The sequence below is a fragment of the Lepisosteus platostomus genome, chromosome 3, assembly GCF_059453375.1.
Source record: "Lepisosteus platostomus isolate fLepPlt1 chromosome 3, fLepPlt1.hap1, whole genome shotgun sequence".
Classification (NCBI taxonomy): domain Eukaryota; kingdom Metazoa; phylum Chordata; class Actinopteri; order Semionotiformes; family Lepisosteidae; genus Lepisosteus; species Lepisosteus platostomus.
The window spans coordinates 59489387-59515620 of NC_142613.1; the positions used below are offsets into that span (position 1 = coordinate 59489387).

Genomic DNA, 26234 nt, shown 5'->3' on the forward strand with positions numbered 1-26234 from the left:
TTGAGCCGTAGATGGGGAGAAATTTGGAAAATCCACCTGCCCATATTTTTAGTTGCCAGTGCAATGAATATCCATTGATATTCGGTGCCGTTAAGAAATGTCCAACTGTACTCGGTTGATCAAGCAAATTTACAATTGGGTGCACATAACAAAACTACTTTTGTTGCAGAGGATGTCTCTTAGCTCAGCATTTAAAATAGTCGAAATCTGTTTCGGTTGTAGTGCAGACTGCAGTAGTCAGAGTCACATGGTTAGTTAGCTGTCAAGTTGCAAGTGTTTCAGAGGGCACCTCCAATGGCTATGCAGAGATTTTGAAGTCATATCAGACATGGGTTGTGATTGGTTCTGACGTCACTAGGTGTAGTGGGCATTCCCATGTAGCATGTTCCTCAATGGTGGATCAATTTGGTCCTGTCAGTAGATTTATGACAGGTAAGCTGCAGCTCCAGTTGTGGTCCAAGACATAATGTTATCCCTCTTGGAGATGTAGACTGAGAGGCGTCGAGTTAGACACTTCAGCACTGTAGGTGTCATGATGGACCCAATTTATGATGTCCTGGTTTCTGTTAGAGAGCCAACACATCCTACTTAGCGTATCAAGAGTCCTGCATTCCTAAGAAGCTGACTCAAAGCAGTGCCAGGATCTTGATTCCTTTTAATAGCAATAGAGAAAAATGTATACAATAATTATTATCTTTCTGAACACTTAATTCTATGCATACTCAAAGTTTTACTGCTACAGTAGCCTCATAAATAGATTTAATTTCCATTTAGCAAAACTAAAAAGCCATACTGACCGTTCTGAGAGATGACTAGAGGTTTTTGGCCATACCTGACAGTAAGCTGCTGGTTATTTCTTGAATACCATTGTTCATGTACAGGCTCGGATTTTTGAAGGAGATTCCCCTGGTGCAAAAAGGCAAAGTTTCTGCCTGTATACTATCACTACTAAACAAAAGAAAGGGGAAAACTCAATATTCCAGATATTCTAAACCCTTAAGTGTGAAGGTAATGGGAAGATGGAGAGTTTTATTTTTTTCCTGTGTTATCACTTAAAGAATAGCAAGCATGACACATTTATTTACAGATTAAGCACTAATCTGCTAAATTGTAACAGAGTGACAAGGAGTGAAAAGGTAAGTGAATACGGTTAGCTTTATCGATGAGATATTTTTAAAAACTATTTTTAGCCTTGAAGTACTTTTAATGGTGAGCAGAAAATAGCAAGTTGAATGCTTAGGAATCAAGTCAGTCTATCCAGTTATCTTCTTCAGTTAAATGTGGTGCAATACAGTATTTTAGTTGCTGAATATGAGTTGTAAAATCAGCTATTTTAAATTAGGTCACAATTAATTTGTAATTGATTTGGATTTTGTATACAAGATTTTGTCTGGTAAAAAGTAAGAATATTGTAATTTTCCTAAAACATTTTCCCAAAAAATATTCTTTGCGAGTTCAGACATTCAAGTTGCAAATTAAAAAACTTAATTTTTCAAGACTATCCTACTAGTCAACATTTATTTGAAGAGCTTATTAATGTAGTTGAGTAACTGTTGTGTTTAAACAGTCTATGTCAAGATTAGCATGTTTGTATACTCAAAACATCACCCGATTAAAGCTCTTATCCACTATCCTTTGGTCTAATGACCCTTACCATAGGACAGAATCTGCTCACTGTCGGTATCTTTGATTATTCTGCTTTCACTTTTCTGAACGTGATTAGTCAAAGCAGTTCATTTCGATTAAAAAAAATAGAAGCAACAGTCGTAAAACCATAGGCTGAATCTTTTGACCAATACTGGATTTTAAACAGGAAGCACAGGTTAAATAACTTTAAATGAAAAAAATCACTTAGGCAAAAATGGCAAATTGTAAAGGAAAACTTTTGCTTTCACTAAGCTAAAAACATTTGTCATGGCATGTTTACCATATTTTTAATGTATTTCTGTATGAATTTGTACATAAGTTCCTATAGAATGTGAAATGGATGTTGTACTCATAGGTTATTTATATGACTTCTCCTTTTCTTCATGGATTAATCATGAATACCTTACTTATTGTAAGGTGTCAACCAAAAAAAACCAGCAAGAACACCTGGCACCTAGAGGTTCTGGTTTGTCAATACTTGCACTACGTCACCAGCCCTGTGTTTCACCTGGAGAACTGGGACAAGAACACCAACTAATATCTTACACAGAAGCTTTTGTGAGCAGCTTCTGGGGTTTGAAGATGAAATGGGTATTTTAAGCACTTATGGACGAAGTTCCCCTTATGTGTGAAAGTTCCTGGTCTTGGGAGATGTAGTAAATACAGTACTGTAAGTTATTAATTTTGAGCAATGCAATTTTGTAGTATTCTTTTTGGCTCTTGAAAATGGCTAAGTGAAAGGAGAAGCAGTGCAGTTAATTAAATAGTGTTTCGTAGTTTGAAATTATTTTTCTATAACAGCAAAAGCTGGTTTAGAAGAGCACGACACTCATCGTTGTCTGGGTATCTGTATTTAGCTGTTGCATTAAGTGAATTTCTCTTCAGTTTTAGATTATTAAAGATAAATCAAATCTTTTTAAAACTTATGGAGATTAACAGCAAAATGTATTTTTTCCTATGAATTTTTATTTCTTCTGATTTTGTTTAGCTAATGTAATGTTAAATATATATAATTAACAAAAAATAAAAATATTAATTGAAAAAATTGGTATTTGAAAAGGCATATATTTTTCATATATTGTAACAATTTGATCATGTTTCAGTGAGGTTGGAGAACCTTAAAAACAGAACTCAGGTTTTCAATTCAAATACTTTATTCGTCCCCATTTTGCCTTTCCATCTTGAATTAAGTTGATATTACAGTGATTACTAAAGATTTAATCTCTTAAAGATTTGAGGAAGAAAACTTGGTTCATGTTGGCAAGTTGCAGGAGGTGATTTGTACTTAGTAAACGCATTCTAATGGATTGGATTCTGCCAAATTTGCTTGAGCAATTGTCCAGTTGAGCTTGGAGTCTGAAAGTGAAACATTCTTTAACATTCTGCCTTTAACAGATAGCATCGTGAAAATATCCAAACACACAAATAAATCTAAATACTGCTGTTTTGTCTACTTTTGAAAAAAAAAACAATACATTTAATTGGTTTACAACAACGTTTTTTAAAAATCCAAGTATTCTTCTTAATATAATGTGAATGTGCTGTTAAGGTTATTGGGGAGAAAATAATTTACAGTTTCTTAGATTAATTGTCAGCTAATTGCTTTTAAAGAAAATTGTTTTTGAAAAGCCTCCTTATCAAGAGGTAAGACTAGAAAGAAAATTGGTTTTCCCAATTGCTGTAAAGCCAATTGGCGAGTTAAATATGCCTTATTGTGCAGTACTGATGTGTTTTCCTGACTTCATTTTTCCCATTTTCAGCTTTGAAAAAAATTAGAAGAAACTGGCACAGTTAAAGTAAATAAAAGCAGAAAAGGCAATACAGTGGCCTATATGGAAGATTACAACATGAAAGGAAAATAAAAGAAATGGAAATGACCAGAATAGGAACAGAACCACATGCAAAAGGCAGTTCATTTCTATAAACATGTAGTTTGGTGAAAATAAAAAAGAGGAACCTTAGTTCCTTAAATGACGTTATCATTTTCATGCAGAGGCCTCAGCGCAAGTTTAGAAGATGGTGTTATGAAATACATATTCTTTTAATCTCATAAAAAATGTAAGCTTTACTCATAAATGTTTAATTTGGGACAATAAAGGCTACATTATATTTAGTTCTACTTATTGCTCAGCTCTTTATTGTCTCTATCTCTCCTCAAGCAGTCTCCTACTTATAGCTGACAAAAGTCACTTAAAATCCAGACAGCTGTGGGCACACAAACAAGCCTACCTTCTATAGAACAGGGTGCACTCTCAAGTGATTAGATCATCTTATACAAAGCTTTCAGTGCTTTTTGTTTCGGCTAGTGGAAATGACTTATTAATGGATCCTAATTTGCACAGAAAAGCTTATCTCTTACTCCCGGTATACAGACTGAGACTAACCTTTTTCAGTTATTCAAAGTTAGCCAAGAAGCAAAACAAAACAAAAAATCACTAGTTGTCTAATGGAAGTGATACTTTTGTTATAATATACAGATGGTTATTTTAAAATCTTATTTTTGTCCAGTCAGAATCCTGTTGAGGAGGTGGTACTCCATCGATCATGCTTCCCATTTCCAACTGTTTCCATGGCCACAGTCTTGTGTGGCAGGTCCAGTCATTGGGGTTGTTTCCACAGACGTTTGGCCCAGAGGCTGCTATACGTTGCTGTGTAAACACAAGCTTGGCTTGGGCATCATTACGAAGTGCTTTTGGCTTCCTGATAGAAGGTGATTCTATCATTTGATTCTGAAGTTCATTTTCAATGGGCCCTACTCTTTATCTAATGCTTAATCATGTATGTATTAATGTGATTAATGCAAGGTCTTTGTGCATTAATTTAAAAAAAGTCAGTGTCTGGGCACCATGCTTTGTACTTGTCAAAAAGTAGCTCACTGGCTCTCTGTGCCCGAATATGTCATTGAAATGCTTCTAAGTGTTAGCTTCTGGACTATTATACTATTATTATTTATTATAGCTTTTTCATTCAAAATAGTAAGAATAAAAGAGAAAATATTTTTAAAGTATTTGAAACCTAAGTCCTCTTAGCAGTTTTGCTACTTGGCATATTAAGGACTGAGGGGAGAGAAAGATACCAAGAAGAGGTATCGATGTTAATTTCACATTAGGAGAGTCAGATACTGTTAACCATGTTGAAGGAGTATGGGCTGATATAACCTGCCTGTATTCTATTACAAAGAACTAACTTTAACACTTAAAGTACTTTTAAAAAGATTCTGCAACTTATTTGTGCTCACTTAATGTCAGAAAAACACCCGCATCTGATCATAAAGTGGTTCATTAATGTGGTAGTGGATGTGTGCAGACTACACACCTGACATTAAGATCTTGTTAAAGCAAAGGCACTAGAACTCTGGGGATTCCTGGGGAACCACTAGCTTCCTGTAAGATCTTTCAAACTGTTGGAAATGTTTCAAAATGCATTCAAATTCTTGACTTGAAACCTAAAGAGAACAGGTATTTTGTTATCATCCGAAGATTAGTATTCACTTTTATCGATAAGAATTTCCATAGACCCCAGAACAGCAGACTTTGAGCACAGAATGAATGCAGTTTATTTTCTTAGACCAAGTAAGGTTTAGTTTTAAAACGTTTCTGATTTTATACATTAATTCAAATTATAATGTGCAGAGATGAAGCCAGTAGGATATTTACCCAAATTCATTTTAAGCTGCATTACAACATCTCCACCAGCAAATTTAAGATTAATAAAATAATAGATTGTGCAGTTCTAAAATTTTAATTAATACAGTGTTATTTTTTTTAATAATGCAAAATGATTAATTTGTTATACTAGATGAATGTGATAAGCTTCTTTTTACCTCAGAATGAGACTGACTTAATTCATTACTAGTTATAATTGTTTTTTTGTTTTTTTTCTGGATCGCTGTGTGCAGAAACTTCAGGCTATACCGTACCCATTGAATCAGCCGGCTCTTTTTCTTTTCCTTTTAAAAGCTCGAGCAAAACTACCTGGTTCTTGGATATACTGGAAGAACTAATCTCTGAAAACCTTTCAGTAGACTGTAGAGGGACAGGAAAGAAAAAAAAATCCAAAGAGGTCTTTCTTTATCTGTGTGTACTTAGGGCCTCTACAGGCTTGCTTTCATTTATCCTTTCCCATGTCACCTTGTGTGCAGTCTGGTCTGCGACACCAATGGTGATTATGTCATTATTTTGCTCTGGGGGGCCTTGACACATCTGCAGAGCTGATGCACGTCGTCTTCCTTGCCCTGGCATACATCCCGTCTCCCCAACGCTTCATTAGTCTCGCTGCCTGCCCCCTTCCTTCACCAGACAAGGAAGCCCAACTCCAAGCTGCCTCTTTATGCGGACTTTGTTCCTTAGGCCATTCAGTCCTTTTTTCCCTCCTCTTGCTCTCCAGATGTCCTCCTGCTCTTTACGCTGATTTTTGCCAGTTGCAATGCAATAAGAGACAAGTGACTTCATAACCCTGGCAAATCTCAGCTCGACCCTCCCTGACCCTTGTGTTCTTTGAATCTGATCTCGCAAGGGTTCTTTCAGTCAGAAAGCGGGTTTTGTTACGCAGCGGGTGAAAATGACTCAATTACTGGAGATTCAGCAGTGGGTTGGACACTGTGTTTTATAAGCATTCTTTCTAAGCTGCTCACAGAATATATTTTGTAGTGGTGCAAGTTGTTCCCTTTTTGTAACGTGCTCCCAAATTTATGAAAGGCAATCTTAACACTGAAAGGAAGGGGGTATTTGGTTTAGGTTGCTAAAATAAAAACAGGACATAATTTCGGATGTGTTGTTTGGGTATGCTACAATGAAATTGAGTTGGTACTTTGAAAACACTGTAACGTACATTTGGGGAACTACAAAGGAATATCTGTGTGTACTTTCTTTTGCTGACTAGAGAAGAGCTTAGACAAATCCGAGCTAGAAAGTGATGCGATTGAGTTTTATCTTGGTCTTCGACCCTGTCCTTGACAGCCAGATATACACCTTGAGAAATGGACATATGGCACTTGTATGAAGTTTTCTTAAGAATTAAAAACAAAGTCAACACAAGGCCAGGCATATCAGTTATTAAGTTTGTTTACGCAGCCTTCTAGCAAAAACCTGGTGGCTTTTTCAAGGCTGCATAGTTTTTGAACCTTGGTTGCATCACGTCTCTTAGTTTTGAAATCATCTTTATCTGAAGGGGAAAACATGGAATCTGTTTGACAAAGTGACACTCAAGCCAGGAGTTTATCAAGCAGGAAGGCCTCAGCTCATATAGACTATTGATTACTTTAAATTAATGTTTACTGAGTGCAGTCTGGTTTTGTTCAACAGGACATTGTTCTTTTAAAGCTTTGTAAAACTTGACACGGATATGCAGGTCTTATTTTTCTCTTAATGATAGACACACAAAATGCATTTATTTGTTGAAACTATGACCTTGGACTGTGTTTGTTCACTGACAATCTATTAACTCTATGAGCATTCTCTCTTAACCTCTGAAGACCAGTGCTTTCACTGTTTTTTTTCTTTCTTGTTTGATTTGGCAATTCGGAAAAATAAAGCACTTTAAAAAATAACTGCCATAATTCAAATGGAATTCCTACATCTTGGGCTACCTTCGATTAGCTTCATTCAACATGATCTTACCGATCAAGAGACAATAAATAAATCAAAATCAAGAGGCAGTAAATAAGGCAATAAATTTTGGAAAGAAATAACATGTAGTGGAAATAGTTTAAATTGAGAATAGTAAGCTATATGAACAGCTAACGTTACTTTATTTATTTACATTAAACATATTTTAGCAATTTGACTATAAACTTGTGTAACAGCATCACTAGAAAGTATAGAGCTATTGAGTTCAAAAGTACATCAATCAGAAGAAATATATGGAATCTACGGTATTTACAATCCAGAAGACTAGCATTTTAAACTGTACATTTCCCAGGCAATCTGGAGTTCCCAGGCCATACTGGTTAGGAATTAACTTGAAGAACCTGGAGCATGTAGAGTCCTTGCATCCTTCAAGGCTATCAAATTTATTAATCGTCCGTGCTGCATTTGGCTGGTGCTGAACAAACAGAAGATATAATATCTACTGTTCTCTGATGCAGAAAAATTTGGTTTAGCTTGCTGAAAAAATGCAAACTGTTCCCTTTAATTATTAACAGTCAGCAGATTAATTCGTTTTCTATGGACATAGCCCCTCACTCCCGTTACACAAGGGAAGACGCTGCTTTAGCAAGGTGAAAGTGAGCTTGTGTGGGAGGCCTGTGAGCCATCTTTAAATAAGAGCATTTACTGAGGTTAAAAAAAGTACTTTTTGGGTGGCAGCAAAGGTGGACAGGGGTTGTCTTTTGCAATATTGAATGAGAACATTCTAACAGACCATGCAGAAATCGAAACCTACACAGGCAGGCAGCTAACAGGAAAAATGGTGGGGAAGGTTCCCTGCAGTAGCCTTTTGTACTGATTAAACAGCTCATGTCTTCATCTCTGAAGCATGTCTGCAGCCCCAGTCCCTGGCTTGTGTAGCAGCTATGGGGAGGTAGGACTCTCCTTGATCAATATTTACTTAACAAACAGTGGGGACTGGGGAGTTTGTTTAGAGGAATCATGCACACACAAGGGTGAATGAATGCTCGGTGAAGTACTTGGGCTGTTTGTCTCCACTCCTGCTGGCTTTTTCCTTTACCTCTCATCTTGCATATCACTGTGGCAGAACAGATAATATCCCTTTCATGAGGCTTCTTATTCGCTGTTCGTTTCCCCCAGCAATGACAAAGCAGGGACAAAACAATTACAGGCACAGGAGAGCACAAACCAGAGACACACAGGCCCACTTGTACTCCTCATCTAATAAAACTGTGCTTTTATTATATAAACAGCTGGTGCAGAATCTTTGTTAGCAAATAATCTGCGATAGTGTAATCCTACAAATCCTCACAGCTTTTATCTTAATGTAAATTTTTTATTAATAACGTGAAGAAGAATGCATTGCCTTATTGGATGAAACAAATTTAAGGTGCAGTTTATATATTTTTTGTCTACCCTCATGTTCATTCTTAAAAAAATTGGTAATTTGTACTGTATGTGGGTGGAGGAATAAAACAATTATATAACACGTGTATTTAGTGAAGTGCAATCATGGTAAATTAATCATTATTTCAAATTTAAACACAGTGCTGATTTTCTTTCCAATGTAGAAGTATGAAAGTTCAGTGCATCAAAACTTTAAATACCTTAAATATTGTCCATAGGGAGAAAAAGAAAGATACAGAGGGTTAAGGGAAATATTTCAGTTCAGGTATACATCGTTGTGAAGTGAGACATACTGTATGAGTGTGTGTAGAAATATATATATATATGTAAAGGTAAAATGGTATTTGGTAACTTTTAAATGAGGACTTAAATTTTAGATGTCAAAATCTAAATACATTTGGGAATAACATTCTGCTTTAAATGAACTAAAGAAACATGAAATGAGCAACTGCTGCTGAAACATTAAATGCATCTCGTTAAGAACAATTAGAGCTAATTGCATGAATTGTCTCAAGGCCCTTACTGTGAGGCATTTTAAGTCTAGTCTCTTTTTTTTGTTGTCTTTCAATTTGGGGAATCAGAGTTGTAAAAGCCATATGAAATATTTATGAAGAATTGTCTGAGATGCAATTCGGCTTTATTTACCGCACAGCAGAACGGCCACAGCGGATTAGTTCTACAATACCCGTAACAAAAGCACAACAGCTGATGCATGTGATGTTAGGAGGTGACAAAACAGTTAAAGCATGCTGCTGGCTATGGGCAAGCAGTCAGCAGATGCAGACAAAAGGGTTTGTGACAAGAATAACTCTCTCTCTCCAAGGCGAGCAGTCAAGAGTATCCAAAATACCAATACCCTTTTCTCCTTGACATTGTCTTCTCCTTACAGTCAGCATTTTACTGCCCTTTTATAGTAAAAACGGCACGAGAAATTCCTTGTAGGAATATTCTTAGCAATGCAGTACCCTGCACCATTTAATCCAGGCATTATTTTTAGTTACAGCACAAGGAATTCAATTTTCAATATTAATAACTTTCTCCTTCTCTTTTCATGCGTACCTTTAACTAACCCAAAAATAAAAAAAGAAACTTTTTTTTTAATGTATGCACTTAATGCAGTCCAGCTGAGGAGAATGCAGACATGTAATTCTGTCAAGGACTGAATACCAACCAGAGCAGCCTCCTGGGACTGGAAGGTTTAAGAAAGCACGGTAGCCTCTTTCATCTCTATGACAAAAAGAATTTGTTGTTTTAAAAAGCGATGGTGGGCAAGCTGGCAAGGTGGGGGGTGGGAGGGGGGGGGATATCTATAACCTTTGTAATTCCCCTTCCATTACATGTGACATTCATTCATCAGCCAAGTACGTTTGGCAAGCCTTAGCCAACAAGCACCGTTCCAGTGACCGCTAACCTTGGTATGTCCTGACACTTATGATGAGTATCTGCAGGACACAGAAGGCAAGCAGGCTGCTATGTCAGGCTTTTATTGTGTACTGCAGAGGCTGGGGACAGTCAGCATAATCAAACAAATGACCCCTGAAGGGAATGTAACTCAGGGAGATGAGGAGAAGGAGACAGTCTTCAGCAAAATGACTTAAAACTGTTGTGATCTTGCCCCAAGGAATAAAAAAATATATAAAGAGATGTGAAATAGTTAACAGACTGTGTTTTATTTTCCAAAAAGGAAGGTTGAAAGTCCTGCAGAGGGTTCTTAGTACCAATGAATTTGGCAATGAATTTCACTTTCTTCAAGGAGCCTCAGAAAGTATCATGTTAGAATGTGTTCGGGTTTTTTTGCTGGGAAAATCTGTTAAATTAGCAAATTTGTTTTCAGATTTTGAAAGACATATTTTTGTTAAAAAACTTTTAAACATTTTTCAATTAATTCTATAAAATGAGGCCAAACAATTAAGGAACACAACTATATTAATTCATTTCAAGCCTTAACTTGAGCTCTGACATACTGTACCTTTGATTTTGACAAAAAAATTGCAGAGTTAAGTAAGGACTAAAAAGAGGTTTTAGTTTATTACTTAAACTGCTGTTTTTTTCATCAACACCACAAATCACATATCGGGAACATAAGTATAAGTTAGATCTTGCATTTGCTTATTCATTGTCAAGTTTGAAATAAACAGTCCGGTTTTATTTTGCATTTACCTTAATTTAATGAAACCTTCCCACATATTCATATCAGAAAAAATGTGAAATAGCCTTTGTTAAGGGAAAACAAATTGCTCTTAAAAGCAATAAATTCAATTCATTTTAATGGTTAATGGTTCAGTAATGATGGAGCCGAAGTGGACACAATCAATTCAAGTAGTTTAAGAGAAAGAGTGGCTGGTGGCTGAGAACAGGTTTTTCTCAGCCAGGATTTTAAAAGAATTTGAAAAGAATTGTAAAGACTGTCCTGGGCCAAGAAATCTTTTTTAACTGTGTCCTGTTATAGAAAGGTAATTTAATTTTTGAACAGTTTTCACGTTTCACATTACAACCCTCAGACTGCATTCTTTTGTGCATACTGTATACAGTATATACACACTGCGCCTTGCAAAAGTATTCACTCTCTTCTTATAATTTCCCATTGTGTACAAATGATGTGCACACATTTTAAATAAATGTTCTTAATGCAAATGTGAATGCTCCAACCGAACCCTTTTATGAGTGAAAGAAGTGAAATGACATCACAACAGAAATATGCTGATTGTGAAAGGTCGCCCCTCTGAGTTAATATCTGGTCAAAACACCTTTGACAACAATGAGAGCAGTAAATCATTTTGGATAAAGTGCTTCCAACTTTGCAAACTAGGATGGTACAGTTTTTGTCCTTTTGTCTTTGCAAACTTGCTCGAGCTCTGTTAACTTAATTAAGAGCAGTGAATACTTTACAAGGCACTGTACGTATATACATACAGTATATACTAGTTATTTCTCTATTTAAACATTTAGTTAGATACTGTGAATTACAGTTAATTTGCATGAACTCCTGTGAGAGGTTGATGGAAACATACACGAATAATGTATGTGATGTAAGATGTCCTTTTCCTTCCTTCGACATCTTTGTAATGCTGAGAATGTAGTTTTGTTTCTGTGAACCTGGTCCCTTATTATAAGGTACCATAGGATTCTACAGTATCAACAAAACAAACTTTTACAACAAAGGAATTGACATAGTGATTCTTAACTAGGTACTGCCTTGAAATGCTGTGAGATTACTACCCAGGTCCGGGGGGGGGAGAATTATTGTTTTTTTCAACCACAGCAAACATTTTGATTCTTTTGAAAAAAAAGGCACATCTGAAGCCATCTATGATGGTACTTCTTGAAATCATTACACTTCCATGTACCTTACTCAGAGACCATAGCTCAAAGAGCTAAGACCTACAGTTGTGATTTTTGCAGATCCTACAGTTAATCAGTGATGAGAAAAATGTCCCACTATTCTGTAGTCCACACGTGAACAGTCCTGGACTTTATTACATTTATGAATATGAATGCTGTGGAGTCTTAATGAACCTTAAAGGACAACATACAGGTTACCAGTTACTGTGTTTTACTGTAGATAATGTTCCCTTTCTGTCTAAGGATAGTCATTGCTTAATAAATATTCACAACAGGGACAACAGATCTTTGAAGTTTTCCTATGTCTGTGTCATCCAGAATCCCATCAGCATCACCGAAGTACACGTAGTTCTTGGTTAACATGCTATACGGTGTTTTTCATCTACGTGTTTGAATGCCATAACCAAAAGCCAAATGCTGCATTTGCCTTAGTTGAAGACCTAATCCTTGAGTTTTGCTGTAGTGTGCACATGCCAATCCTGTCTTATACTCAAACTGATAAGGGTTAATAAAGTTAATATAGCTTGAGCGTGTTCTTTTTTAAACGTGTGTCTATGCACACTTAGTGAATTGCAGCAGAAAGAGTATTTCAGAGAATTGCCTTGCTTTGCTTGTGGGCCAGCCTCATGGTTCTTGGTAAAGCTAATCATCCATGTGGTGTTATAGAGAGAGGCTGTCAAGGGTACTAAAGAGATCAGAGGATCACTTTAAGCATGCCTGTGGATTCTGCCACTGTTAGCACACTGCTCCAGTTAAACTTCACAGGATATCTTTAGGTGAGCAGAAGTGAAAAAAAAAACAGTTTCAAAACCAATGATTTAAAGAGGAGGATGGCTTACCAGCTTGGCCTCATGCCTTAATGCCACTGATAGTGTGAACTTGATTGACTGCAGCCACCTGAAGCTAAGGAAGGACTGAGTACTTGTTCTAGGAATCTCTGATGCCAAGGTAGGGAGAGCACGATGGCTTATTTAAGAGGTGTTTTCTGAAAACGCTTGCAGTGATGTCACGTCAGCTCATGTTAGGTAACTGTAGTCAATAGCTTGTTACATCTGTCATTGCCAGGAGCTCTTGACTAAATGGACCAGACTCTTCAGACACCAGATAGAGGAATTGTGACAAGAGTACAGGAACCCCCAGGGCCCAGGGTTTGTAGTGAAGCCTCGAGTGCTTAGTCAGGCTAGTGGTACTCAATGGACTCGGAACACTCAGCAGTGACAACAGCGTGAGGCGCATGCTGGAATTCACAACCCTGTTCTGTACATATTAAGCTCCAGACCAACCGTGATTTTAATTCCATGCTCTTGTGCAGAAGGCTGTAAATCCATTTTGTTATCATTGTTGTTAGTTCCGATACATTTTGAAGTATATAAAATAATAATATATACACTTCCTTTTCCACCATGTCACCAGTGGCAGTGGTAAAGTACCTGTAAGAGTAGGCGGATCAAATTATTAGATCTGACACAATGTACTTGCAACCTTACATTCAATTTTTCATTTCATATTTAATTAGTAAAATTTTATATATTTTTATATCCAATCATTAATAAATATTAATACATGCACCAAAATATGTTTTCTTATTTTTAACTCAAATTTCTAAAACATTGGATGATTCTCTTTGTACCTATCTAGATGGAAGAAGCACTGTTTAAGTATCTATATGACATATGGTTAAAAATAGACCAGTGATGGTATTTTCCATAGTTAAAATACTATGGTAAGTACATACTAAGTACATAATCTGTAGTTTTTTCAAAGCTCCTTTGTTTGTGGTTTTTAGGCATGGTGAGAGCATATTTCCTAGACTGTACCAGCCTTTACTGAGATCGTTTAGGTTCAGCTGATGTGTTAAATAAATTATTTATTAAACTACATATACTGTATTTGTTAGGTATTTTAGAAACAGACTGGCGTGAGTTCTGTTATTGCAGACTACACAAAAGTAAAAAATACAAGCATGGTTACAATGCAAGAATAAACATGTAAAGTTGAAATAGAAATCTAGGCTTGATTTGGCCTCCCACTAGCTATAATATTATACAGTGTTTGAAAAGTTTAAAAACTAGCCTATAATCTTTGTAGAACGCTTGTCAGAATTTCTCTTTGCAGGAACTATACAAAGTAAATTCCATGTTGATTTGGCAAGTAATTTTCTTTCATATGTAATCTCTTAGCAAAACAGTTTACATGCTCTTATATCGCCACATGCAGGAAAAGGGTAAGAATAAAACAAGCCAGAGTGTCTGTGTATCCCTCAACACACTTCTCCTGCGGGTGACAAGGTTTGATCCCTGCAGCCATATTTAGAATCCACTGGGGCTGATTGTTAAAGCAATTCCTACTGTCTACCAGGAGCTTATAGCAGCCTCCTTTGGTGAATCAAAGACTTGGGACTGAAATTTAAAACTTTTATTAATGTCATTGTCTCCTTGTGTATCAGCAGGTTCCGGAACGATTCCTGGAAGTGGCTCAGATCACGTTACGGGAGTTTTTCAATGCCATTGTTGCAGGCAAAGATGTTGATCCTTCCTGGAAGAAGGCCATATACAAGGTCATCTGCAAGCTGGACAGTGAAGTCCCTGAGATTTTCAAATCTCCCAATTGTCTGCAAGAGCTTCTGCATGAGTAAAGATTTCCATTGCTTTTTTTTTCTTTTGAATGTATGAAGTATGAAGTAGCATTCCTGTTTTGAAACCCCAGCTATTCTGGGATGACCTAGCTGTTCCTTCTTTTTTTCCCCTCTCTCTTTCTTTCACGAAAGACTTCGAACCCATTGGGTGTTTTGACTGTGTGACCCCACCTCCCTCTCCCCTCCCCTCAATAAGGGGATTACAGCTTTTTCCACAGCCTGATGGCTCACTGTACTGTTAACCTAATGTTCATTAATTTGGTCACTATGAGGGGTTCTGTTTCTTCAACAGAAGTTTGAAGTGTGTGAATGTTTTGCAATATAGGGCATTACATTATAGGTTTATAGATTTGATTATTATTATTTATTAATGTTGATGTTACTATTGCCTGCTGCAGTTGACACATATGGTAATTGTTTTGTCTTTTGACAACTTGACAAAAATATTATTTATTATTATCTGAATAATAGGGAAGTAGAAATTCTCCAGAATATAATATTGATTCATACTTTTTGGAATTGTGACAGCTTGCTTTGTCCAATATGACACTTATATTTGTTTTTTAATGTTATATATATTTTATAAGGCTCAGATCTTCTCATGATGTCTGTCTACTTCGGTAGGACAAACACCAGGGAAAACACGGGCCCTATTCCTTTTCCTTTTTCCTTGAAAGAGCTACCTTGCCGTAGCTAAGCAACATGGCCAATTTAACACTGAAGCTAGCCAGTTTTGCACAAAAAAGATGGATGTGTTCCCACCAAGACTACTATTGCTCATGATGGCTCATACTCACAAATACACACACCTCTATGCACAAGCACAAATATATTCTCTGTGTTTTAGCCAACTATCTGCTGTCAGTTGTTAGTTTCCTCCTCTTTTTCCTAAAAGAAATCCAGTTTTCCTGTTTTTTTTTAATTCAGACATTCTTAATTCCAGTACTTTCACACGTAGTCAAATGGTACAGTTTTAGAAATAATTTAATTTCTTTTAAAAGTGTATCTGAGTTATATTCTAAATTACTGTTTACATAATAGCATTAGAGTAATAGCATTAGAGCATATTCACTGTTTGGCTATTTAGAAATTCAAAGCCATTATTTTATTTTATGGATAATTGAAACATATATACATACAGTATACTTTTTAGTATTGACCAGCGGTTCCCAGCCTGTGATTTGCAAACCCCCACTGATCTGAGAAGCTACTCCAGGAGGTCCAATGAAGAGAAAAATGTGATGTGGCATCAGATTTAAGGCCAAAACTATCATCACTTGTTCCTATCCGCAAAATAGTACTGGGCATCTCATTAAGTTGCTCAGTATATTTACATTCACACATGCACTGCTATGCTTTGCATCTATATTTCTCAAGGTAAAAATTTAATCTGATTTAAGATATGTACATTAAAGACTTTTTCATTTATGGGCTATTTTTGTCGTTTTCTGTGTATAACAGTGTAAAAAACAACTAATAGCACTTGGTGGTTAGTGAGATTTTTGAAAATTGCAAGAGGGTCAACACACTCAGAAAGGCTGGGAACTGCTGGCATTGACCATAATGACCCCCCAAGAAGCAGAACAATGATATGAACGTCTTGTATGAGAATTGTGGGTATTGAGCAGTCAGGAAAGCCTGAATTTTAAAATAATGCTATTTTCATGGTAAAAATGATACAAGAAAATAAATGTAAATTATTACTACGGCAAGTACTATCACTACTACTAAGAATAAGATTTAGAATCTTAACCAAGCCTAACTGTTGTAGAAAACAGTATTCCTTCTTTATGTCAGAACTCCAGTATGTATAGAAAGTGGTGAGTGCATATGAAGTTCTGTTTTGATTTAGATGTGCTTTTCACATCTTCTCAGACTAGTCCAGCTAGAAGAATTTTCCAGTATCTACACAATTTGAGCTGGATTGAAAACTACATTTCACTATTTATGTCAGTGAATAATAAAGAAAAAAAAAGTATTGTAAAAAAGGCAAATGCAACAATGTTTTACTTGACTGTCTCAATTAGATTGTTTCTTGTTGTTTTGTTGTTGTCCTTAAACTCTGGATGACTTTGAAGAGTGAAAGCTGGCCATGTGATCTCCATAACCACTACAGTTTTGCATTCAGAAATACAGCTGATGAAATGAAATGCAGGGCCGCAATTATTGTCAGCACAATGCCTTAAAAACCTGCTGACTTTTAAATTAAACAGCACAATGCCTGTGATGCCCTGTCATTATTTCCAAGCCCTGGCAGTATCTGCAGACTTTGGACAATATAGACAATAACATGAATGAAGTGCCAACGTTTTCACTATGCATAAAAAACGAAGCTATCTTCTTAATCTTATCCTTCACTCCAGTGAGATGTTAAAATGATTTTGCATCATGGCTTTTTTTTTCTTTCACAGAACAGTGGACAAACTAAAACTCAATCTTTCACTTTTTTCAGTAAAAAAATAATCACAGTATATAGAGTGTACAACAACTAAACAAAGTGAACAGAAGAGCAAAAGAAGCTCCTAGTTCTAAACAAGATGCTAATTAATCTTTCAATGATAAATGCATGTCACCATAATGCTATCTAATTTAAGTCATATTAGTATATCAAATAATCAAATCGTTCTTGCTGTTAATTCCATTTCATATAATGCTTCATGACATCTATGGCACAAAGCCTGTCAGTGCTATCGTGTTGTATTTTAGGTTTTGACATTTGTGCAGAAGCTTTATTAACTGTACAATATTAGGAGGCTGAGTAAGAGCAGAGTTCTCTTCTGAGGGTGTGAGGAACAGAAACAATCAGTTTCAATTTTAAGGGAAATTAAACTTCACCTTACTTGTACCTGTGCATAAACTGGGCATTTGCTTCTTTCAGAGCCATATTGCCTTTGTGCCTCTGTACATGGGATTTATCTGACTTAGTTGCTTAGCCTTGACTTCTGCTAAAATCATGATATAATGGCTAAAATGACAAGAGGCATAATAAATTCAAAGTTGCGAAAGAATAATTCTCATACAGTACTTTCACGTTTCCTACAAGTATATTTATTTTAGCATCTGATCTTGAGGTAACAGCCTGTGCCTAGAACTTAAAAGCACCAGCGGAAGGATTTAAAATGCCTTCAAAAAGTCTTTATTTTTCCTTTTATTCCCCCAACAAGTTCAATTGTTCTTGTGCCTTCTGTGGCTAACAACTTCATTCAGTTTTTTTAATTACTACTACAACTGCAATAAACACAACATCAATGTTATGTCCTTTTTTTGCTTTTTAACATAATGGTGATAGCTATGCATATACTGTGTCTTTTTAAATAAAAAATACAAAAATACTATGGCAAAGAACCTTTTTGAAAAGTATAAAAATTTTTAGAAACCATTTGATAAAGCAAATTATTTTTCCTTAATTGTTTGAGCAGCATTCGAGTTTTGAAAATTCTTGTAGGAGCCACTTTTTTGTAACTGTTGTGCAAAAATTGTGTTTTCTTAGCCTATTGAAGAGTAGCATAGAAGCAATATTTATTGATATCTGTGTGTATATATACATATATACACGTGTGAAGTGATTAAAAGACTTTTTCCACTTTAGATTTAATGCTGTTTTCTATTTTAGATTTATTGCTTATTACGTTTTGTGAAGAGGTTTGATTTATTTGCATTTTTATATTGTATTGAACAAATGTGACATAGAAAGCAAACAAATGTCACATTTATTGGGAGTATGTAAAGTCATGCTAGGATGTATTTAAGAAGGGAACAGTTTTTCACCGGTGTTTTTGTTACTGCTATGGTTTGTGCCTCAAAGTATTAATTGCTATGGCTGAAATCTGTAGCCAACTGTGGGTAAAAAGGCAACAAGATGAATAAAAAGGGGAGATTTTGAAACCACTACAACTTCATACATTTTCAGCTGCTGCTTTCAGACTACTGTACTCTCCTTACTCTTAGGGGATGTGGGCAAGGGAAATTAAGTGATGCAATTAGGTTTTTTCAGTGCTCACACATACTGTAGTAACACTTAAGGGGTTAATTCCATCCACATTGTTTGCCCAGTATAGCATAACTGTTTCTGTATACCGTAAAAACTGCATATGATAAAATGTAAGATTTATTAAAGAAAATGGAAATTCAATTGATTGACTGTGAGCACTGTGCCCCGTGTTGGCGTTTAATCTAATCTGCAACCTCGTAACGGGCATCAGTATCTCTCTCATGTCTTCACAGTCAACAAGCAAAAGAGCGATGTATCACAGGTCACATGAAAGCCACTTGCAACCTGCCACAACCTGTTTCTTGTTTCTGCACCTGGCCATCACTGAAACTGGGTACCTTCTGTGAAAGCTTTTTAATTTGTGTTGTCATTAAAAGTAGCCTCCCTTAGAACTGGAAGAAGCAATGAGACACTACTGTGTATTGCACTTAAACGATCAGCTGAGATCAACTCAATTGCATTCTTTCACAGAAATCTTGATTGACGTCGCATGCCTGCTGGTAATTAGATTTACAATTCTTTTACTAAACTGTATGTTTCTCTTGAAATCCTGGAATCTGGTGGTGAAGTGATCCAAGATGACTTTGCCTGAATCTAGATGATTTTTTAAAATGCTGTAAGTGATAATATTTCTTTGAGGGGAGGAAGAAGAAAAAAAGATCCAATGGTTTTGGATCAGTCAGTCCCCTTTTTGTGCTTTTACACAGTTAAAATTTTACAGCATTTGTGAAAAGAAAGATGGTATATACTTTGAAAAAAATACATGAAGGTTTTAAAAAAAGCATTAGGAGAAATGATTTCACTGACCCTGACTTGTATGTAAATATTAACAGAAAGTGACAAAACACTGCCTTTATATTATTTAGCAATATGTTGTAAATAGCATTATTACGCTTATTTTGTATTAAAGAACTCTTATTTGATTCTAGTGCAGTAATTCCAACTGACAATGTCACGATTTTATATATATAAATATATATATAATTTACACATACATAGCTAGCAATTTTGATTGTGGATTTTTGTTGTTGTCAATTTGTTATGAGGATTTTGCATAATTTATTGGTTTAATTTATCCTAATTTATTTGATGAAGGTGTACAATTTTTTATAACTATGGATGTACTGTAATATTAATTGGTAGAATCAAATCATAAGGAGCCCTTGCCGAATATTGAAAGAAAAAAAAAGTTCAAGTAGCCAATGGAATTTCAAAAATTCCTTGTTTCAAGAGAAGCTTGGCAGCTACTAAATTGAAGAAACAGAAAAAAATCTATATTGTTTTTGTTTGGAAGATTAAAAAATATTTTATTTTGTGTGTTTTAAGCTTTTTGTATACTCTGACTTTTACCTTTGCTTTGTACCACTTACAAGATACAGTAGTTCAATTGCCTTGTGTGCCTTCCATCTTCTCTGAACTGAATGTATGTGCAGTATATATGCAAGCTTGTGCAAAATAAAAACAAATTCCAAACTGCTGGTCTATTTTCTTTCTTTGTAGTTTTCATGTGTGAGACAAATTCCATAAGGTTAAGCAGAAGAACGGTTCTTTGAAAAGGCAAAATGTAAAGCTATTGCTTAATTTAACAATTTGACATAACACGTTAACACTGAAATATCTCATGTAACCTATTAAGTTTAATTCAACTTTGAAAATGCATACCGTATAAAGAGTATGAATCGAAGTATTGTGACATTGGTAAAGACTTTCTGTACAGTACCTGGGTGGGAAAGTATTGCTCATTTTATTGTCTACATGTATATCTGTGCACATGCCTTAACCCAGTTATAAACTATGGGTACAATGCTTGAGGAGAAATCCCAAGTGCAATTGCCTGCTTAGTTTGGCATATAATGGTGGATTCATCCTCCAGAATGCAGATTTGCAAGGGGTATCTCTAGGATCATTATTAGAAATCTGTTCAAACTAAATATCTTTGTGGTTTCATTTTGTCTAAAAGCTGAATTTGAGAACGGTTTTGTCGAGGTACCCATCCACAGCTGACAGCTGAGCTTTGGAGGACCAAATGAGTTCAGTGCTGCTGAGTCTTTTCCGAGATGAAAAAGAAAAAGGTCGGCGGTATCGTCTGCGGCTGTTTTTGTTGTTCTTGTGGGAATCCACGGCTGAAAGTGTAATTTATAGAAAGATTCACGGAGACACTTTACCAACCAGACGGATCCTCAGTTAGTGCTGAACAGGAGGTGGGGTCATTCTTGCTCATAATGATTAGCTGCATTGGTTGTGCTTCCCCTTCTGTTTGATTTCATCGCAAGCCTTTGAAAAAGCACTTCTTAACAGCATAACAATAAAACAGCTGTGTTTGTGTTGGCTGATTCATTGTTGAAATTTTACCACCCCTCCCCCTCCCTAATGATATAACACTGGTATAATATTGCACCTTCTTTGCTTAACATTATTTTTTTTTGTTGTTAAGGAAATGAAATTAGTGTTGGGTTTCATTTTGTGATACATTTTTTTTTAATTCAAGGGAAACAAAAGCAAGCCGGAACTGTGAAAGGTAGTCACAAGAAAATAAAGCCTTCACAAGGTGTTGTAATTAACTTAAAAGAATTTTGACCAAATGTAACACTTATATCACAAGGCAGAACAAATTACTTCCTAGTTCAGAAAATGTATGGCAGATGCTAACCTTCTGTACCATGTCACTATATTGAAGGAATATTAGATAAAACTAGCACCATGTAATTAAATGCGCTATCTCTCCATGTTTATGATAGGTATTTTACTATTAATGTCTCCATGCATGTGAGTTTTGCACAATATTTACAAACATCATTTTCAAAATTCCTTGTGTACACTGCTTCTGGATGATAAAGTAGCTTTCTATAATTACTGTATACTGAAAATGGAAATAATTCTATCGCGCTTGACCTTGCCAGTGTAAAGGAAGACAACGACCTCATCATCCTAAAGGCATTAAATGCGATTTGCATATGCTGTTACATTTCTTTAAATGGAACTATCAGCATTTTGCAGCATTCTCATCACAAAGAAGCACACCTCTTTTTTAACACTGAACCAAAAAACATCTCAAAAGGACAAAGGACCTAAATTAATAGTGAAAGTCTAACGACCGACAAGACTTCCACCTCCCTTGCTTTAACTAAAAATCAAAAGTTCTTGAAGAGACGGCAACCTCTGGAACCACCTGCCTCCTACAATATCCTAAGCATGCATTCGACAGCTCCTTGCATATGGCTGAAACAGCATCTTTGTATTATACGAACAGTCTGCTTCATAATCAAATACCATCTGTCGCTACATCTGAACCTGTTTTTAACATCTGTGCTTTCTGGTCTTAACAAAGCTTTAAAAACCAATTCACAACTTTCACAGCTCACTGACTAGATGTATATATTTACTACCTTTAATACATCTTTCAGATACTTTTATGGAATTTTGTTCCCCAGGCTGGGAGCAGTTAGGGGGCTTCTGTTCCAATGATATTTTGTTCCTTAGGTACTAATTGGCCTGGCATGAGTAACCAAGTGCAAAGAAATGATACTTGCTCAGGCACTGAGGACAAAAAAAAAATCAAGCAAATAACTTTCCAGTGCCAGTATAGTCCTCCTTCTGCCAATGAGGAACCTGAAAGTTGATCATTCACTATAGCCCTATTACTCTAAATGACACTACAGATAGAATTGCAACCAAGGGGAGAATCAACTGTACGGCTGATATGCCACTGAAGTGTGTTTGAACAAATGGCAAAGTAAAATCACGAGTCCTCCAGAGGACAGATATGCTGTTACTTCACACATGCTTTAGAATTTTGAAGTGCAGTCTTACAGAACTTCTGGCCAATCCAGCACCAGATGTTAGCCAGTATGCTTGCACAGACATCAGTGGCAGGACATTAAAACTAAGATTGGCAAACTCTATGGCAGCACAACAGTTGGGAAGAGGCTGTTTAAACGTCCCCTTGTCCAATTTTTGAAAATGCATTATTTGATATTAAAAAAGGAGGGGGGTGGGCATTACAGCATTACACACATTACATAGTGTCAAGCATCCCACTCCTTATGTTGCAGTTCAGTCTCTTACTGTTAGATGAACTGAAAGAGCAAGCTATTTCCATGAAATGCAAAAAAAATCTTATTCTACATAGAAGTGTTTTTAAAAATAAAAACCTGTAACACTTTGAAGGCCTAACTGACATGGTATTCCATATTGTGCTGTGAACATTCTTAGCACTCGGCAAAAAGCAGAAGACATCTACCTGAAAAAGACAACAATCACACAGAAAGTAATTATTTTAATCACCTGGTGTTTTGATGACAAACATCTAAAGGGAACCATTTAAAGAAACACAGTTGTAAATGTGTTTTAATTATTAAATCTTTTCAATGTGGATTCATTGAATGCAGGCTCCTTGTAAAAGTTAAACACCATCTGTTTTTGTCCTTTTTTGTTACTTTGGACTATTAAATAGGGCATATGCATATTCTTTCTTGCTAGCTTTTAGAAGTAAAAAAGGTTTATGTGAAAAACAAATATGAGAAACTGAAAAAATGTCTTGTGTGTATGTTATTCTCTGTTGATTTTGTAACAGTCAGTAGTGTATAAATTACAGGATTTGAGTACTTAGTGGATGAAAGTGGCTACAAACAGGCTGTTGATTCTTGCTATCCATTTTAACTGAACTGCAGTCTACATTAAGATTTTCCGATGCAACTGTTAGCACACATTTATTATTTAACGCTGTGGTGGGCTGTCCAACAGCAATGTGACTCTTGCAGATGGCACTTATTCATACTATCAGGGAGCTTCAGAACACATATTCCTTACAGCACAGATGTCTTTGAGTAAAATAACAATTCGTTACGTTACTTACACTTTTGTTTTCTTATTTTCCATAAAAACGTGTCATACATTAACAATGAAACAGATACAGGTCAAAGGTTTATTGCAGATGCTGTAACATGAAGTTTACTTTAAGGTTTAGTGTTGATCAAATAAGTAAGTAGCTTTTCGCACCATTTGCTATTACAATCTCTCAGGTTTACTGGTGCTATTCCTCTTTACAAAGGCCATCACTTTAAAATGTATTCAAACGGACTGAAATTTCAATTCAAAATGCCCTGCAAAACTGGAGCTCAGTTATACAGGAAACCTCATTATACCTGCATATTTCACATTATTAACTTGTATTCTGTATTACCAATTAAATCCACAGTGCCCCAGTACATTTTAATTTACAGCTCTTCAGAAATGTGATTCTGTTATTCCGTGGGTCTGTATTTTTCTTCATACAAAGCTTTTTATAAAATCAATATTGTCTATATAATGAATTTAATTATGCTGTTTAATAGCATATAAAGATGTTGATGCATCAAGTACTGTAGGTTTTACTGCAGAAATTAATGAATATGACCAGACAAAAACACTGTTCGGAGGTTAATTTGTTTTATGTATCCCAGCTTTCTGGGATACATTTTAAGTTCAATGAAAGTGTTGCAGAAATATATAAATGTAATATATGCAGCCAATGATGCTTTTAAACCATGGAAAGTATATAGACCACAGGGAATAATAGAAGCCCGAGTGCTGTACTTAATGACTCAGTGACATCTAGTGGCAGGATTATAACACTCTACTGTACTTGGATGGAAATGAAATAACCGCCTTGGTAGGGTGGTTAGACCACAAGCCCTTCTTTAATTAACAGCTGAGTAAGACCATTAAAAAGTCAATAGATCCTTTCAAGTCTGTATGTGCTTTTTGCTTGCCAACACTAGCACAGACCTTAAAAACGTTAAGGAAAATAGCCAGGAGCAGTTCCCTTTCAACTTGCTTCTGTTGTATTTCCAAGTCCTATAAATTTGCATTTTCAGTGCAGCACAGCAGGGTCTTGCACACCACACCTACTTGCATTTTATATTTTGCCTTACAGGTCTCATCTCTCAGCATTGATCTTTATGGAAGGATATCAATGTCATGTAGACATGTACTCTAAAACTGTAAAACCATGCTAATTCCACTTTTTTTAACAAGAAAGCACTCGGTGACAGATGATATACATAAAACAAAGATCTTTTTCCTGCTCCAAAACAATATTGTGTTTTTTTGGAAACCTCTGTGATGTATAACATAAAGGTACCTAAAAACTTTTTATTGCTAGCTTAAGGACCTTCACTGAGGTAACAACTAATAATGGGATTTAAGAGCCTATACCTGTAATTCATGAAGGTATCAGAAAGTAAATGTAATTTGTTTTGTAGAGTCCTGGCAGTTTATTGAACTCATTAGGAATTATTGAGTTCATTATGGTAACTAATATTTGTCGTCGATAGGGCTGATCAACAATAGATCTACAGTAAAAGTCACAGATGAGTAGTGTGTGTCACTACCGCTATAAGCAATGTATACTGTACATCTGCAGTGCATGCTTTGAATCAGTTTGTAGATGCTGTTTAATGAGATTCTGCCCCACTCCTTTAGTACAGCTTGGACAACCATGTGCCTGCTCACTGGTCTCTGATCCCTAGATGCCACACATCATCCCTGCTTGTCCCACAAATGTTAAATGCCAAGTATGGCGAGCAGGGAATCCACAGCATAGTTGTTACAATCTCATCTCATTTAGAAACCTGCTACTACCTGAGCAGCATGTCCTGTCAGAACATCAGGATGAGCCCACAGGAAGGGTAGCATATAAGGTCCTAGAATTTGATCAATGCAGTGCTGTGCAGTCTGATTGCCAGCAATCATTAAAAGTATATCTCTGTAGCAACTACGTATTTCTGCCCAGACCATCATACAGTACTTGTACTTGATTGTATTGTGTCTGTCTTGGAGAGGTGTTTTGACTCATGGTCTTGCAGATCGTGATCTATCATTGACAGACAGTGTTTGGCAGTTTAAAAATTACTGGTAGTGAGAGTGTGCTGGCTTAGTCAGGCCACCACCAACTAATACACAGGTGTTGTTCTCTTGTTAAGCACAATGCTTCTAGGTACCCCAAGATCCAGTGATAAAAATGAGCTCTTTAGTTAGAAACTAGTTTTCAACCTTTTCACACAGTCTGATGAATAAGGGAGGCTACAATGACATGTTGAAAAACTGCAAAACTATTATAGAGAACTGGGCATTCTTTAAGATATCTGACTCACCCTAAACGTTGTCTTTAATTAAACTACTGAACAATAACAGAAGACAATAAATATTGTAAAGGATTATAAACAACATGTGCTGTTGGTTGTGGACTTATCTGTTGTGTTGTTTAAGGCCTCTCGGTATAGAAATAATTTTTCATACAGAAGATCACATGCAATATCTGTGGAACAAATAATAGGTTTATTCCATGCTGAAAAAAGAAGAAAGAAAACACAATGTTTTGGCCGTGGAGCCTTCTTCAGGTGTCTGGTGTCACATCTGAAGAAGGCTCCACGGCCGAAACGTTGTGTTTTTCTTTCTTTTTTTTTCAGCATGGAATAAACCTATTACTTGTTCCTTTGCAGGCTACGTATCCTGACGCAGCTACCCACCTGAACTACTACAATATCTGTGTACACCTCATATAGTATTAGTCTTTTCTTAATACTGTACAGTATATTACTGTAAATGTGTATGTTAATCCATTGAA

At 36.0% G+C, this 26234-nt stretch overlaps 1 protein-coding gene across 3 annotated transcripts in view; it reads left to right on the forward strand.

The window, feature by feature from the left end:
- prox1a (prospero homeobox 1a) overlaps positions 1-20101 on the forward strand; it is a 45537-nt gene extending 25436 nt beyond the window's left edge. For 2 of the 3 annotated variants that reach the window (XM_088626226.1, XM_088626227.1), the window contains exon 5: positions 14449-20101. In XM_088626226.1, the coding sequence (XP_088482352.1) occupies positions 14449-14637 (189 nt within the window). In that variant the 3' untranslated portion in view covers positions 14638-20101. The remainder of the gene's footprint in view (positions 1-14448) is intronic. The other variant, XM_088626228.1, reaches the window with a different exon arrangement.
- The last annotated feature ends 6133 nt before the right edge of the window (positions 20102-26234 follow it).